The sequence below is a fragment of the Lithobates pipiens genome, unplaced genomic scaffold (assembly GCF_037356315.1).
Source record: "Lithobates pipiens isolate NorthernLeopardFrog02 unplaced genomic scaffold, aLitPip1_a1.2 Scaffold_56, whole genome shotgun sequence".
NCBI lineage: Eukaryota > Metazoa > Chordata > Amphibia > Anura > Ranidae > Lithobates > Lithobates pipiens.
In genome coordinates this window covers 1,531,114-1,549,095 of record NW_027507878.1, presented here as the reverse complement: position 1 = coordinate 1,549,095, position 17,982 = coordinate 1,531,114, and the positions used below count along the sequence as shown (strand labels likewise).

The 17,982-nt window shown below is 49.0% G+C and overlaps 2 protein-coding genes across 3 annotated transcripts in view; one reads left to right on the top strand and one right to left on the bottom strand.

Annotated features, from left to right (window-relative positions):
• LOC143958058 (inter-alpha-trypsin inhibitor heavy chain H3-like) overlaps nt 1–4,309 on the top strand; it is an 87,041-nt gene extending 82,732 nt beyond the window's left edge. Inside the window, exon 28 of the mRNA XM_077467513.1 lies at nt 1,905–4,309. Within this exon, the coding sequence (XP_077323639.1) occupies nt 1,905–2,034 (130 nt within the window). The 3' untranslated portion in view covers nt 2,035–4,309. The remainder of the gene's footprint in view (nt 1–1,904) is intronic.
• LOC143958019 (olfactory receptor 4E2-like) overlaps nt 4,297–17,982 on the bottom strand; it is a 26,730-nt gene continuing 13,044 nt past the window's right edge. For both annotated transcript variants that reach the window (XM_077467462.1, XM_077467461.1), the window contains exon 2: nt 4,297–5,356. In XM_077467462.1, coding sequence (XP_077323588.1) covers nt 4,403–5,356 — 954 coding nt within the window. In that variant the 3' untranslated portion in view covers nt 4,297–4,402. The remainder of the gene's footprint in view (nt 5,357–17,982) is intronic.

Sequence of the window (17,982 nt, the reverse complement as noted above, 5' to 3'; positions counted from 1 at the left end):
CTGCATTGATGGACACAGGTAGGCTGCATTGTTGGACACAGATAGGCAGTATTGATGAGCACAGGTAGGCTGCATTGTTGGACACAGGTAGGCAGTATTGATGGGCACAGGTAGGTGGCATTGATGGACAAAGTTGAGGCAGCATTGATGGGCACAGGTAGGCAGTATTGATGGGCACAGGCAGACAGCATTGATGGACAAAGGTAGGCGGCATTGATAGACAAAGGTGAGGCAGCATTGATGGGCATAGGTAGGCAGAATTGATGGGCACAGGTAGGCAGCATTGATGGGCACAGGTAGGCTGCATTGATGGACACAAGCAGGCTGCATTGATGAGTACAGGTGAGGCTGCATTGATGAGTACAGGTGAGGCAGCATTGATGAGTACAGGTGAGGTAGCATTGATGAGTACAGGTGAGGAAGCATTGATGAGTACAGATGAGGCTCCATTGATGGACAAAGTCAGACTGCATTGATGAGTACAGGTGAGGTAGCATTGATGAGTACAGGTAGGCTGCATTGATGGGCACAGTTGAATCAGCATTGATGGGCACAGTTAGGCTGCATTGTTGGGCACAGGTGAGGCTGCACTGATAGAGTTTTTAAAGTGGTTGTAAACCCTTACAAACCACTTTGACCTACAGGTAAGCCTAGATTAAGGCTTACCTGTAGGTCCAAGAAATATCTCCTAAACCTATATGGTTTAGGAGATATTTGCCCAAAAACAGGCACCGCTGTCTACGGCGCATGCGCCGTAGACAGCGGCGCACTGAGCGTGGCATTCTCAACGACGGAGCTGCCGCGCGTGTCGGCTCCCGTGCGCATGAGCGGCAGTGACGTCATCGCGGCTTCGCCGAATGACAGCAGCGGAGCTGCGAGACCCCACCAAGAAGATGGATGCGGCGGACTACAGGGGACCGCGGCGACTTCGCTGGCTCCTGTGTCAGGTAAGTAACACATAATGGAGTACTATGCGATGCGATGCGATGCGATGCGATGCGATGCATAGTAGTCCATTATGCTTTGCCTTTGCAGGGAATGAAAGAGGAAGTAAACTCATCAGGGTTTACTTCCTCTTTAATATTTTCTTTAATATTTATTTTTATAACTTAATTTTGCATAAAAAAGTCATATCATGCCATTTCATGATATAATTTATGAGGCTGTGTTTAGGGGCGGAATTAGGGGCGGGGCAGGGTAGGGGTTGGGTGGGGCAACTGGTGTCGGGTAACCCTTGAGGCCTGGCTAGTAGCTCAGGACTTGAAATTTCGAGCCCTGATATACAGGATATATAATAATAATTGTAGACATCTTGTCAGCATGGCAACCCATGTATTTTTACTGTGGGGGATACAAAAGATGAGTATCGCAAATCTAGAGTCCAGCAAAGTTTTATATTCTGACAAGAGGTCAGATGAGGAATCCGGAGTGTTTCGAGGGCCCCATCATCAGGGCTTATATATTGAGAACTGGACCCGTCACTCAACCCAGTGTCCACTATTATCTCCAACAACTACCAACACAGGGGCCCCGATGAAGGGGGGGGGGGGTTAGAAGCCCTTGAAACGTGTTGGATTTCAAGCTTGGTTTCATCCATTCTTGGGTCCAATGTTCCACCAACTCATCCTATGGTTTTTTTAAAAATAAAGAACCCCCCAAACGAAAAACCCCTCCATGGCAGAGATGAGAACAGCTCGGTGTTCCACATACGCCCCCTACGTTCAGTCATGTGATAACACAGGTATTCCGATATGCCATTGCGCTTGGGTAAGCTCCGCCCCCTGGAGTATATACTAAGTCCAGCCCCCCATTTCTCAGTCCAAAGATGTCTACTTTGTTTCAGAACCGCGCGGCATCGTATTGTCAGCGATAGATTTACAGCATTGTTCCTAATTCTCTTTCAGTCATACCGATTGTGATTTCACACCGTACGGAGAAGAAGACCGCAGAGCCTGTCTCTTCATCTTCCTCAAAACAAACGATTTATTCAGTGCAAAAAGTTACATTGTATCAGATATCTTCACAGTGCCATAAAAAGGAGAAAGGCCCTAAGTTGGCCATACACGTGACGACTTCCAGGAAATTCCAATCGCTTTCCATCTACTGGGAATCTCACACAAGTGTTCCCCAGAAGATCCCCAGCGTTCCATCAATGCCAGAATTCGGTCGATTGTTAATTTGAAATTTGGCAATACATTGGCAGATTTAATATACTTTATTGAAAAATCTAATTGCAAATGGAAAAAAAATAGGCAAATTAAATGATTCCACCAGGTTTTATTAGGCCATTTCTTTGTGACCGATTGAAACCACTCATTTATGTTTTTTCTATTGTATTACAATTTTAATAAAAAAAAAAAAAAAAGAATTGGAAGTATAGCGGGTCTATTAAATCGCTACAACTGGCGGGAAGAAAGGCGACGATGCTGACAACAGCCAATGAGAGCGTCCTTTATTTTCTCAACTGCACCGTAATGTCATGACCCGATGTGGTGCCACTTCAGATGCCTTCTGGACCCTCACCCGCCATCTTCCCACAAAGTGACGTTTTTTTTTTTTTGGATATATAACAGCTTATATACTCCTTATCTATATTTACACACCGGAGCTCAGGAGTCCTCTGAGTGCCTTTAGGTTCGTTTAATCTAACACCTTGAAGAAGAATTTAAAAAAGATAAAATGTATTTACTCTTTTATTAAAAAAAATTGTCATTATGTATAAATATTAAAAAACAAAACATTTTAGTTTTTTTAAGAATAAAGTGAACTAGAAAAAAAAAGAAAATATTTGTTGTGCAACTATATAACAATTTGAAACTTGATACTTTATCTGGTGGCTTCCATTCGGTTGGTGGCTAATTGATTGGACTTTGTTGTGGGTTTCTTCTTTTCTTCTCTTGCTTCTTTCACTCCTCTTCTTCCTTTTACCCTCCCTTTCCTTTGTTCCTTCCTCCCCCCCTCTTTTCTGGCTTCTTCTCTCCCACCTTCATTCTCTTTCCTCTCCTTTCCTTTCCTTCCCCCCGTTCCTCTTTCCTTCATTTCCCTTCTCTTCCCATTTTACCTGCCTTTCCTTTGTCTTCATTTTTTCCTTCCCTTTTCCTTTTCTTTTCTCCTTCCCTTTTTTCTTTCCTTTTTCAATTTTTCTTTCCCTTTCCTTTTTCATTCCCTTCAATTTATCTTTTCCTATTTCCTTTCCTTTTTTCTTTCATTTTTCTTTTTCTCTTTCCTTTTTTATTTTTTGCTTTCCTCTTTTTGCTTTCCTTTCCTTCCTTTTTCCTTTTCTTTACTCTTTCCTTTTCCCCTCCTTTTTTCTATTCCTTTGCTTTCTTTTTTCCCCTTTCCTGTTTCCTTTCCTTTTTTCCCTCTTTCCCTTTTCCCCTTTCCGTTTCTATTTCCCCTTTCCTTTTTTCATTCCCTTTTCCCCATTCCTTTCCTTTTTTCCCTTTATCTTTTCCTTTGACTTTTTCCCCTTTCCTTTCCTTTTTTCCGTTCCTTTTTCCTTGTTCCCTTCCTTTTTTCTTTACCTTTTCCCTTTCCCTTTTGCTTTCCTTTTCCCTTTCCTTTTTTACCTTTCCCTTTCCTTTTCCCCCCTTTTCCTTTCCCCTTTTCTCCCTTTCCTTTTTCCCCTTTACGTTTCTATTTCCCCTTTCCTTTTTTCTTTTCCTTTTCCCTTTTTTCTTTTCCTTTCATTTTTCCCCTTTCCTTTCCTTTTTCCCTTTACCTTTTGCTTTCCTTTTTCCCTTTCCCTCTTCCCCCTTTCCTTTCCTTTTTTCCCCTTTCCCCTTTTTCCCTTTCATTTTTCCCCATTTCCTTTTTTTCTTTCCCTTTTCCCCTTTGCTTTTTTTTCTTTCCTTTTTCCCTTTCCTTTTTCCCCCTTTCCTTTCCTTTTTTCCCCCTTTCCCCTTTCCTTTATTTTTTCTTTCCTTTTTTCCCTTTTCCTTTTGCTTTCCCCTTTCCTTTTCCCATTTTCCCCCTTTCCTTCCCCCCTTCCTTTTCCCCCTTTCCCCTTTACTTTTCCCCTTTCCTTTCACCCAATGCTTGATTCCGGAAGTTGTAATCTTCAGACTAACACACCTATCATATAATCTGCACCATGCAGCACCCCCCCAATGATCCAACCCGTCATCAACCGCTGAAATATATTATGTGACGGCAAAAGAGCCCGTCCATACTCCTGATACCAAGTATGCAGTGCAATGCTCTATGATTGCCACCGGGGGGAAATGCGGCAGTGAGGGGCGGTTCTTAGGCAAGGACATACTGTATGTTGTTTGTGGATCAATAAAGCTTGTATGGAGTAGTGACATCATCAGCGTATGGCCTTCTTCTACACCTATGTCATATAAGTCTGAATTATCCAATATTCATTGACACCCAATCAGAAAGTTATTATTATGTTACTTTATTGTGCCATGGTCTGCGGGAACAGTAGCTTTTGCATGGCCCCTTTGACGTCCTTGTTCCTCAGTGTGTAGATGATAGGATTTAACATGGGCGTGATGACGGCATAGAAAATGGTAATAAAGCGATTGCCAGATGAGTAGACAGACATGGGCTGAAGATAGACGATAATACCCGTCCCGTAGAATATGGAGATCACTATTAAATGTGAGGCACATGTGGAAAAGGTCTTACGCCGGCCTTCCCCGGATTTGATTTTCAAGATGCTTCTTATGATGTAACCATAAGAAAGGAGGACTACCATAAAGCAGGAGGGACCAAGAATACCCGGCGTCACGGTAAGCATGATTTCGTCAAGTGTAGCATCTGAACATGACAATTTAATCAGCGGGGTGGCGTCACAGAAAATGTTGTCCATTTGGTTGGGTCCGCAGAAGGAAAGTCTCAAAATGAAGGCGGTGTGAAAGGTGGAATGGAGGAGCCCACCCAACCAGGCACACGTGGCAAGTGGCAAGCTTACCACCCTCCTCATTAGAATCGCATAGCGTAAGGGGTCACATATTGCCACATATCGATCGTAGGCCATGGCCGTGAGGAGAAACATCTCTGAGCTCGCTAGGACATGGAAGAAATACATCTGCAAAATACAGCCGGCGAATGGAACTCGCCTGTTGTCAGCGAGGAGGATATCAAGCAATTTAGGGACGGTGACTGAGGAGTAACAGATGTCCAAAACGGAAAGGTTGGTCAGGAAAAAATACATTGGTGTCTGCAGACGGGTGTTCAACTGTATGACTAATACGATGATGGCATTGCCGAAGATGGTGGTGATAAAGACGACGGTAAATGTCATGAACAGAAGCAGCCGGACCTCGTAGACTGAAGATATGCTGGACAGGAAAAATTCTGGGATGTTGCTTTGGTTGGAGCCAAAATAAGATGGATCAGCTTTCATCTACGAAAGAGAGACCGTGAGAGTGAAATTAGGTAAAAAGAATAACAGACAATGGAAGATGTGTGATTGAGGAGCTGGAATAAAACTCATCAATGGCTCATGATTGAAGAAGGTCAGAGGAATTTACGTAAAACCCAATGGTGGTTACCTCTTGACTGATAAACTCAATGAGCTTACAATCTAAGGTCCCTACCCCTTGGATACATATAGTACCTTATGTCATCAGTCGGCTGCAGGCATGAGGAACCGTTTTCACAGTGAAAGAAAGGGCCCTTCACATTGGTGATCAGTGGGAAGAATGTTCCTTACATTGGTGATCGGTGGGAAGAATGTTCCTTACATTGGTGATCAGTGGGAAGAATGTTCCTTACATTGGTGATCAGTGGGAAGAATGTTCCTTACATTGGTGATCAGTGGGAAGAATGTTCCTTACATTGGTGATCAGTGGGAAGAATGTTCCTTACATTGGTGATCAGTGGGAAGAATGTTCCTTACATTGGTGGTCAGTGGGAAGAATGTTCCTTACATTGATGATCAGTGAGAAGAATGTTCCTTACATTGGTGATCAGTGAGAAGAATGTTCCTTACATTGGTGATCAGTGGGAAGAACGTTCCTTACATTGGTGATCAGTGAGAAGAATGTTCCTTACATTGGTGATCAGTGGGAAGAATGTTCCTTACATTGGTGATCAGTGAGAAGAACGTTCCTTACATTGGTGATCAGTGAGAAGAATGTTCCTTACATTGGTGATCAGTGGGAAGAATGTTCCTTACATTGGTGATCAGTGAGAAGAATGTTCCTTACATTGGTGATCAGTGGGAAGAACGTTCCTTACATTGGTGATCAGTGGGAAGAATGTTCCTTACTAGGGATGAGCTTCGTGTTCGAGTCGAACGTACGTTCGACTCGAACATTGGCTGTTCGTCCGTTCTGCGAAATCTGAACATTTTGGTCCGTTCGCGTCAAATTCGTGTGGCGCTCACGGCCCACAATGTACTGCGATGGCGCAGTGCATTGCTGGCTCATGATTGGCCAAGCATGCACTGTGACCCCGCATGCTTGGCCAATCGCAGCGCCAGCAGCGAGGAGAGCCATGATTGGCCACAGGCAGGATGCCTGTGGCCAATCATAGCTCAGGCTGTGTAGTGCACGCCCCACACTATATAAGGCCGCCATCGCGGCGGCCTCGTGTAGTGTGTTGGCGTCTGAAGCAGTGGGTGTTCTGTGTACCTTCAACACAGTACACACCGATCGTTCTCGGCCGATTTTCTATCTTGCTGTTGTGTAGTGGTTATTGTCTGTGCCCTGACCGCAGTATACACCGCTATATTCACCTCACCTATATAGCTAGTGATCTATCTTTAATAATAGAGCTTGCAGTCAGTAGTGTTAGGAGATAGTGCGTGCTGTCTGCGTGCTCTGTACCCAGTACATACCGCTATATCCACCTACATAGCTGTTCTGTATTTGAGACCACTTGCCATCTGCAGGAGTTATTGGAAGTTGTGTGTGCCTCCAGCACAGTATACATCTGTATATACCCCTTTATCTCTGGTGTTCTATAATAAAGGCATCTGCAGGAGTTAGTGGGTGTTGTGTGCCTCTAGCACAATATACATTACCCAACTGCTGTTTTACCCAACTCCCTTCAGGCCATTACCATGTCTGGAAGGCCAGCAAGGAGAGGCAGACAGGCACGAGCCGATAAAAGAGGGCAAGTAGGCTCTGTGTCTAGAGACAACAGTGCTGGTCGTGGACGCGGTGCATTGTCATCAGCACGTGGCCATGGGACATGCTTGTCCTTCTTTTCGTCAGCTGGACATGTTGAACCGCAACATGCCAACGACTTGGTAGAGTGGATGACCAAGCCCTCTTCATCCTCCTCATCCTCTCTCACCCAGTCTCAGGGTAGTAGCAAAGCAGCTGCCAACGCATTGTCTTCCCTCCTCTCAATGTCATCATCAGTGACTCCTTCCCTAGACCCACCACGTCCTCCTGAGGAGTCTCCTGAACTCTTTGAGCACAGTGTTGGGTACATGCTCCAGGAGGATGCCCAGTGTTTGGTGGGCTCTGATGATGACACTCAGCTAGAGGAAGGCAGTAGTGTGAGCGCAGAGAGAGGGGATGCTCAAGAAGGACAGCAATCTGGCAGTCATGTTCCACAAGCTGCAGCATACTGCCAGGTTTGCTACAGCGATGAAGAGGGAGGGGATGATGAGGGCACTGACTCCACGTGGGTGCCTGGAAGGAGAGAGGAGGAGGAGGAGGAGGCACATGTCCAACGAGGCAGGATGCCCTCCGGGGGCCAGCTTAGGGGCAGCACACCGACTGAATCACACCGCAGAGCTCCGCCTGCGCAGAGCGCTTCCTCTGCGCGTTATTCTAAAAGTTCTTTGGTGTGGGCCTTTTTTGAGACGAGTGCATCAGATCGCACCGCTGCTATTTGCAACATATGTCTCAAGCGTATCTCACGTGGCCAAAACATCAGCCGCTTGGGCACCACATGCTTGACCAGACATATGTTGACCTGCCATGCAGCTCGTTGGCAAGCGTACCTCAAAGACCCACACCAAAGAACAAAGCGGACCTCTCCTTGCTCCTCATCAGCTGGCATCTCCAACCCCACTAGACCTTCAGTCCTCTCTGAAACCTGCTCTGAGAGGAATGAAGGTGTAGAATTAGGTGTTTAACAGCCAAGTGCTTCCGGGAACTCTGCTAGCAGTACACCCACGTTCGATTATAGCAGGCAAATGTCCCTGCCCCAGCTGCTGGACCGGCGGAAGAAGTTCACTCCCAGCCATCCACATGCCCAGCGGTTGAATGCTAGCTTGGCTAAATTGCTAGCACTTCAACTGCTGCCTTTTCAGTTGGTAGACTCGGCCCCCTTCCGTGAGTTTGTACAATGTGCAGTTCCTCAGTGGCAGGTCCACAAACGCCACTTTTTCTCACGGAAGGCGATTCCGGCTCTCTACCGGCATGTGGAAGGCAATGTCCTTGCCTCACTGGACAGGGCGGTCAGCGGTAAGGTGCATATTACCGCTGACTCATGGTCCAGCAGGCATGGACAGGGACGTTACCTTTCTTTCACGGCCCATTGGGTCACTCTTCTGGCAGCTGGGAAGGATGCAGGACAAGGTGCAGTAGTGTTGGAGGTTGTTCCGCCACCACGCCTCCAAAATGCTACTATTGGTTGTGACACACCTCTCTCCTCCACCCCCTCCTCTTCTTCTTCCTCCATGGCCTCTTCCAATGCTCTGTCCTCAGAACCAGCGGTGCTTCGCAGGCGTTCCAGGGGCTACGCAAGTACGCAGGCAAAACGATGCCATGCCGTGCTTGCGCTGGTTTGTTTGGGGGACAGGAGCCACACTGGGGCGGATGTTTTGTCAGCTCTGCAGGGGCAGGCCGAGAGGTGGTTGACGCCATGCCAGCTTAAGCCAGGAATGGTGGTTTGCGACAATGGCACCAACCTCCTCTCCGCCCTCCGACAGGGACAACTGACCCATGTGCCCTGTGTAGCTCACGTCCTTAACCTGGTGGTGCAGCGGTTCTTGGGCAGGTACCCCGGCTTACAGGATGTCCTGAAACAGGCCAGGAAAGTCTGTGTGCATTTACGCCGATCATTTAATGCCTGTGCTCGGCTGGCTGAGCTCCAAAAGGAGTTGAACCTGCCCAAGAACCGCCTTATATGTGACATGCCCACCAGGTGGAACTCAACATTGGCCATGCTGCAGCGGCTGCACACGCAGCAGAGGGCCATCAATGAGTACCTGTGCGACTACGGCACCAGGACAGGGTCAGGGGAGCTTGGTTTTTTCTCACCACGCCAGTGGGGCATGATCAGGGATGCATGCACTGTCCTGTCACCGTTTGAGGAGGCCACAAGGATGGTGAGCAGTGACAGTGCATGCATCAGTGCCACTGTACCTCTTGTCCACCTCTTGGAGCATACGCTGCGTGGAATAATGGACAGGGCACTTGAGGCAGAACAGAGGCAGGAAGAGGAGGACTTCCTTGCCTCTCAAGGCCCCCTTTATCCAGACAGTGTTCCTGCTGTGCCACCCATCACACAGGAAGAGGATGAGGAGGAGGAAGAGGAGGAGGAGGATGATTGTGTCAGCATGGAGGTGGAGGCTGGCACTCAGCATCAGCAGCAGCAGCAGCAGCAGCAGTCCTGTAGGGATGATTTATAGTCCCAAGAAACACGTGGACTTGTACGTGGCTGGGAGGAGGTAGCTGCGGATTATGTTGTCCTTAGTGACCCAGAGGACTCCGGACCGAATGCCTCAGCTAACCTACGCTGCATGGCCTCCCTGATCCTGCAAAGCCTGCGGAAGGATCCTCGTATTCTTCGGATCAAGGAGAGGGACCATTACTGGCTGGCCACTCTCCTTGATCCACGGTACAAGGGTAAGGTTGCCGACCTTATCTTGCCATCGCAGAGGGAGCAGAGGATGAGACATCTCCGGGAGGCCTTGCAGAAAGGTCTGTGCAACGCGTTCCCAGAGACTGGGAGGTTACAAACTCCTGGTCCTGGACAACGTGTTGCTGAGGCATCGGTCAGAAGGAGCGGTGGAGAAGGTGGCCGTCTGACTGATGCTTTCAGACAATTTTTTAGTCCGCAGCCCCAAGGTATCATCGGTTCCAGCACCCATCGCCAGCATCTGATTTACATGGTGCAGGAATACCTAGGGGCAAGGTCAGACTTGGACACCTTTCCCACCAAAAATCCTCTGGCTTACTGGGTCTTGAGGATGGATCACTGGCCAGAGCTTGCACAGTATGCAATTGAGCTACTGGCCTGTCCTGCATCCAGCGTTCTTTCGGAACGCACCTTCAGTGCTGCTGGTGGCTTTGTTACCGATCACAGGGTGCGCCTGTCCACCGAATCAGTTGATCGACTGACCTTCATCAAGATGAATCATTCTTGGATCACCCACAGCTACCAAGCACCTGAAGCTGATGTAACCGAATAATTTTTTTTGAAATACCAAATCCCTTCAAGACTGCCTATGCTGATGCTGAGTGACTGTCCTGTTATGTTGATTGTCTATCGTCTTCCTTCTCCGCTGATATGTTGGAAGAACATTTCTGGTTCTGGTTGATGCCATCAGCCCAATTTTTCTGCCCCTGTTTAACAGGGGCGGAAAAAAGTAAAATTTTTGATGCAATGCTTTGCAGCAGGGCTAATTCCTGCAATCAAACAAGAGTATATGGGAGAGGTTGCAGTGTGGTGGCACCAGCACCAGTGCCTAAGGCCCAATTTTTCTGCCCCTGTTTAACAGGGGCGTTTAATTACTATTTTTGATGCAATGCTTTGCAGCAGGGCTAATTCCTGTAATCAAACAAGAGTATATGGGAGAGGTTGCAGTGTGGTGGCACCAGCATCAGTGCCTAAGGCCCAATTTTTCTGCCCCTGTTTAACAGGGGCGTTTAATTACAATTTTTGATGCAATGCTTTGCAGCAGGGCTAATTTCTGCAATAAAACTAGAGTATATGGAAGAGGTTGCAGTGTGGTGGCACCAGCAGCAGTGCCTAAGGCCAAATTTTTCTGCCCCTGTTTAACAGGGACATGTAATTACAATTCTTGATATAATATTTCACAGGAGGGCCCCTTCCTGTGCCCACCCAGAGTAACTGTGAGGACTTATAGTGTTGTGGCACCAGCACCACAACCACCAAAGGTCAATTTTTCTACCACTGTTCAACAATGGCATGTAATTACAATTCTTGATATAATTGTTCACAGCAGGGCGCTCCAGCGCCCACCAAGAGTCACTTTGAGGGTTTACAATGTTGTGGCAAAACCAACACCTTGTTCCGCCATTTCTGCAGAGCATATAGGGCAGGCCCCTACTTTCAAACATCCAACTTACAAACATCTCCTACTTGCAAACGGAAGGAGACAACAGCAAGTGAGATGAAAAAAGATGGACGACAAAACAAATTATACAGGGGTGATAACCCTTCCCTATGTTTTCCAAAAAGCTTAAAAATAGTTTTTTTGACTGGAGCTACACTTTAAAAATGTACCAGTTGAAAATTACAAACAGATTCAACTTAACACAACAAACCTACACAGTCCCTGTCTTGTTTGCACCGCCTGTATACTGCTGTTCTGAGTATATAGGGCCTGGGGGCCACACGCATTTCCTTTTTTTAATATGGGTACGGGGTTCCCCTTAATATGTGTACAAGACCCAAATAGGCTGGTAATGGGCAGGGAGGGATACCCATGCCATTTTTCTCAATGATTTTCAACCATATTGCAGGAACCAGATATAACATTAAAACCGCAAGCAGTTTTAAATGGTGTTATTTCCGTTTAATGTCATTTTGTGCAGGGACTGTTCTAAACACGGGAAACACGTGGCACTTCACAGGCATACTACAGACACCCCCCAGGCACCATATTTAAAGGAATATTTCACTTTTCTTTTTCACTTTAATCGTCATTAAAATCAGTGCTCCCGCCAAAACTGCCATTTTTAAAACTTTTTTTTGCATTGACCCATGTCCCCTGAGGCAGGAGCCAGGTCCCCAAACCCTTTTTAGGACAGTATCTTGCATATTAGCCGTTAAAATTAGCACTTTCCATTTCGAACGTTCGAGTCCCATAGACTTCAATGGGGTTCTAACGTTCGTTCGAATTTGGGGTCCGTTCGAAAGTTCTGGTGCGAACCGAACCGGGGGGTGTTCGGCTCATCCCTATTCCTTACATTGGTGATCAGTGAGAAGAATGTTCCTTACATTGGTGGTCGGTGGTCAGAATGCCCACTTTACGGCTGGTTAAAATGTGATGTCATTCGCACCATTGTTACTTATCTGAGAGGCAGAAATTGCTCGGTGCATAATAAACCCCTAGCAACCTGCTGAGGGACCCCGAGGACTCCACGGAACCCTGGATGAGAAAGTCGGTGCTAAAACATTGACTGATGATGCTCTGTTATATGGGTGTGAACATTGTAAAAACAGAATTATCTAGAGAAAATGCAGAAAAGGTTAGAAAAGGAAATGGAAAAGTAAATCTTTAGATCTACCAGAATGATATCGTGTGATATACTCTAAAAGTCCACTCAAGTTATATCCAATCAATGTATTGTAACAAAAAATCATATTGCTTGAAATACTTCTTCAGTTTTCCTTAAAAAAATGTTTTCTTTGAAACATTTAGTAAAGTGGATGAAGGTTAATGAAAAAATAACGATCACATTCCAGGACAAAACATAAATATTCAGTAAAATGTGGAGTGTGCGGGAAAAATACAAAAATCAGAAGCTGAAGGAGTGAAGACGTCCATTTCTTGTGCCCTTTTTATTCTCTCATTTATTATTGGTCGGTAATTACTATAAAATACACTTCCTGGTGCTGCCCTTGTAAAGCTCAATACACACTATACAATTTTCTGTAGATTTTCTCCTTCAGATTTGCCAAAACCATATAATATGAGGTCAAACCTCAGGAGTTTTGGTAAATCGAAAGGAAGTCAGACAACAGAAGTTGCATCGTGTGTATGGGGTCTGAGGGTCGTTGGTTTTATCTGGTTCTTCCCCAAAAGTACAGAGGTTGCCCGTCCACCCAAACCACAGTCCATTTCTTCCGGTGTTGTAAAATTTCATGCGACCCGTGATTTTCGCTCACCCCGTCACTTCCGGTGAGGCTACGTCATTCGCACAGCTGACGGCGGGCCTTTACTGCGCATGTGTCAATCCCCTGCCCTTAACAGCGCATGCGCTGTAGATTTATTCTCACGGTGGAGAAAAATTATAGCCTCGAGTGGGCGGAGACTTGCGGGTGGGCGGGCGGAGCTGAACAGATGGTGAGAACGTCCCCGCCCACCCCAAGATTTTCTTCACTGGTGAAGAAACATCATGGCTTCAAGCTGTGAACAACAAGGCTCAGCGGTCCTACGCAAGAAACACACCAATTTTGGCCACAATGAATATATTAGGAGTAGGAGAGCCACTATATGCACTTACTATAAGATTTTTTTTTTTTTTTTTTACCACTGCCTGTTTTTGATCTTATAATATGTGACCCCACAGTGCACAATATGGGGGCCGGTGACCCCACACCCCAGAATATGGAGGCCGGCTCCACCGGTGACCCCACACCCCAGAATATGGAGGCCAGTGACCCCATACCCCAGAATATGGAGGCCGGCTCCAGCGGTGACCCCACAGTGCAGAATATGGGGGCCGGTGACCCCACAGTGCAGAATATGGAGGCCGGTGACCCCACACCCCAGAATATGGAGGCCAGTGACCCCACACCCCAGAATATGGAGGCCAGCTCCACCGGTGACCCCACACCCCAGAATATGGAGGCCAGTGACCCCACACCCCAGAATATGGAGGCCAGCTCCACCGGTGACCCCACACCCCAGAATATGGAGGCCAGTGACCCCATACCCCAGAATATGGAGGCCGGCTCCAGCGGTGACCCCACAGTGCAGAATATGGGGGCCGGTGACCCCACAGTGCAGAATATGGAGGCCGGTGACCCCACACCCCAGAATATGGAGGCCAGTGACCCCATACCCCAGAATATGGAGGCTGGCTCCAGCGGTGACCCCACAGTGCACAATATGGGGGCCGGTGACCCCACACCCCAGAATATGGAGGCCAGCTCCACCGGTGACCCCACACCCCAGAATATGGAGGCCAGTGACCCCACACCCCAGAATATGGAGGCTGGCTCCAGCGGTGACCCCACAGTGCACAATATGGGGGCCGGTGACCCCACACCCCAGAATATGGAGGCCGGCTCCAGCGGTGACCCCATAGTGCAGAATATGGGGGCCGGTGACCCCACAGTGCAGAATATGGAGGCCGGTGACCCCACACCCCAGAATATGGAGGCCAGTGACCCCACACCCCAGAATATGGGCCAGCTCCACCGGTGACCCCACACCCCAGAATATGGAGGCCAGTGACCCCATACCCCAGAATATGGAGGCCGGCTCCAGCGGTGACCCCACAGTGCAGAATATGGGGGCCGGTGACCCCACAGTGCAGAATATGGAGGCCGGTGACCCCACACCCCAGAATATGGAGGCCAGTGACCCCACACCCCAGAATATGGAGGCCAGCTCCACCGGTGACCCCACACCCCAGAATATGGAGGCCAGTGACCCCACACCCCAGAATATGGAGGCCAGCTCCACCGGTGACCCCACACCCCAGAATATGGAGGCCAGTGACCCCATACCCCAGAATATGGAGGCCGGCTCCAGCGGTGACCCCACAGTGCAGAATATGGGGGCCGGTGACCCCACAGTGCAGAATATGGAGGCCGGTGACCCCACACCCCAGAATATGGAGGCCAGTGACCCCATACCCCAGAATATGGAGGCTGGCTCCAGCGGTGACCCCACAGTGCACAATATGGGGGCCGGTGACCCCACACCCCAGAATATGGAGGCCAGCTCCACCGGTGACCCCACACCCCAGAATATGGAGGCCAGTGACCCCACACCCCAGAATATGGAGGCTGGCTCCAGCGGTGACCCCACAGTGCACAATATGGGGGCCGGTGACCCCACACCCCAGAATATGGAGGCCGGCTCCAGCGGTGACCCCATAGTGCAGAATATGGGGGCCGGTGACCCCACAGTGCAGAATATGGAGGCCGGTGACCCCACACCCCAGAATATGGAGGCCAGTGACCCCACACCCCAGAATATGGGCCAGCTCCACCGGTGACCCCACACCCCAGAATATGGAGGCCAGTGACCCCATACCCCAGAATATGGAGGCCGGCTCCAGCGGTGACCCCACAGTGCAGAATATGGGGGCCGGTGACCCCACAGTGCAGAATATGGAGGCCGGTGACCCCACACCCCAGAATATGGAGGCCAGTGACCCCACACCCCAGAATATGGAGGCCAGCTCCACCGGTGACCCCACACCCCAGAATATGGAGGCCAGTGACCCCACACCCCAGAATATGGAGGCCAGCTCCACCGGTGACCCCACACCCCAGAATATGGAGGCCAGTGACCCCATACCCCAGAATATGGAGGCCGGCTCCAGCGGTGACCCCACAGTGCACAATATGGGGGCCGGTGACCCCACAGTGCAGAATATGGAGGCCGGTGACCCCACACCCCAGAATATGGAGGCCGGCTACACCGGTGACCCCACACACCAGAATATGGAGGCCAGTGACCCCACACCCCAGAATATGGAGGCCGGCTACACCGGTGACCCCACACACCAGAATATGGAGGCCAGTGACCCCACACCCCAGAATATGGAGGCCGGCTCCAGCGGTGACCCCATAGTGCAGAATATGGGGGCCGGCTCCACCGGTGACCCCACACCCCAGAATATGGAGGCCAGTGACCCCACACCCCAGAATATGGAGGCTGGCTCCAGCGGTGACCCCACAGTGCAGAATATGGAGTCCGGACTCATCAGTGACCCCAAAATATGCAGGCTGATCTCACTGGTGACCCCACATTCCAGAATATGGAGGCCGGGCTTACTGGTGATCCTGGAATATGGAGGCTGATCTCACTGGTGACCCCACACCCCAGAATATGGAGTCCGGACTCATCGGTGACCCCAGAATATGGTGGGTGGAGCCACACTCACTCTTCTAGGGGTTCACTAGGTCTTGCAGGTTTACATGCCATCACTCACCCTTAGGAGTCCCTCCTGCCACGTCTCTACCAGGTGCTGGTCTGTGAGCGTCTATTAATGGGTAGCAATGTGGCTGGGACCGGCTGACAAGGCTGCAGAGAACAATATACAGGGGCCCCCGATCCATAGAATGGTGGAATCCCCATATACAAGGCTGCCCCCCCCCCCCAAAGTGTCCACCAACTCAGGGGTCCCCAGCCTCAGGTGGAGGACAATGCCAACTTCTCTTGTCTAGTTTCAGGTATGGGGGAGAAGATGGGACTTCCGGGCTCAGGATGTGTCTAACAGGAGAAGAACAAAGAAAAGGATGGGGGGTGATGACACATGGCATGGAGAGGATGGGGGATGATGACACATGGCATGAAGAGGATGGGGGATAACAGATGGCACATGGCATGGAGAGGATGGGGGGTGATTGTACATGGCATGGACAAGATGGGGATAACCATTGTTAGGTTGAACTGGTGTCTGTGTCCAGCTGGGGAGATACCTCTCTTAATCCTGGGGACCATCCCTCCTCTCTCCTCATCCTGGAGACCCTTTCTTGTCTCTATTCATCCTGGAGACCCTTTCTTGTCTCTATTCATCCTGGAGAACCTTCTCCTCTCTCCTCATCCTGGAGATCATTCCTCCTCTCTCCTCATCCTGGAGATCATTCCTCCTCTCTCCTCATCCTGGAGATCATTCCTCCTCTCTCCTCATCCTGGAGATCATTCCTCCTCTCTCCTCATCCTGGAGATCATTCCTCCTCTCTCCTCATCCTGGAGACCCTTTCTTGTGTCTCTTCATCCTGGAGAACCTTCCTCCTCTCTCCTCATCCTGGGGGCAATTCCTCCTCTCTCCTCATCCAGGATCCTTGTCTCCAGGATGAGGAGAGAGAGAGAGGAGGAGGAATTGTCTCCAGGATGAGGAGAGAGAGAGGAGGAGGAATTGTCTCCAGGATGAGGAGAGAGGAGGAATTGTCTCCAGGATGAGGAGAGAGGAGGAATTGTCTCCAGGATGAGGAGAGAGGAGGAATTGTCTCCAGGATGAGGAGAGAGGAGGAATTGTCTCCAGGATGAGGAGAGAGGAGGAATTGTCTCCAGGATGAGGAGAGAGGAGGAATTGTCTCCAGGATGAGGAGAGAGGAGGAATTGTCTCCAGGATGAGGAGAGAGGAGGAATTGTCTCCAGGATGAGGAGAGAGGAGGAATTGTCTCCAGGATGAGGAGAGAGGAGGAATGGTGTCCAGGATGAGGAGAGATGAGGAATGGTGTCCAGGATGAGGAGAGATGAGGAATGGTGTCCAGGATGAGGAGAGATGAGGAATGGTGTCCAGGATGAGGAGTAGGAATGGTCCTCAGGGTGAGAAGAGGAGAGGAGGAATGGTCCCCAGCATGAGGAGTAGGAATGGTCCTCAGGGTGAGAAGAGAGGAGGAATGGTTCCCAGCATGAGGAGAGAGGATGAATGGTTCCCTCGAAGAGGCAAAAGGAGTTATGTTCCCCAGGATGAGGAGAGGAGGAACGGTCCCCAGGATGAAGCGAGAGGAGGAACGGTCCCCAGGATGAAGCGAGAGGAGGAACGGTCCCCAGGATGAAGAAGATACAATGAAGGTATTTGCAACACTTGAAATGCTGTGAAAATATTTTCTGTATTTATTCAGTTTAAATAAACGTCACATACAATAATTATGAACGATTATTAATTACATTTGGTTGGGAGGAGGCAAAGAACAGGGCTGTACAAAAACGGGTACATGGTGGGGGCGGGTTTGAGGTCATTGCACCTAGAAAAAAGGGACCGCTACAAAAGATCAATCCAAGAGAGCGGTGAGTACATTATAAAAAAGTTCTCCCAGGAGGGTTTCTATGGTACGGGATCTGCTGCCCTCTAGTGACAGACAGGATACATTACAGTACAAAGTGCAGCTGCCAACCAACAGAATCTGTAACATTTCTTGAGGTCTGAGATGTGCAAATTATAGTCGGGCTTCAGATTCTCC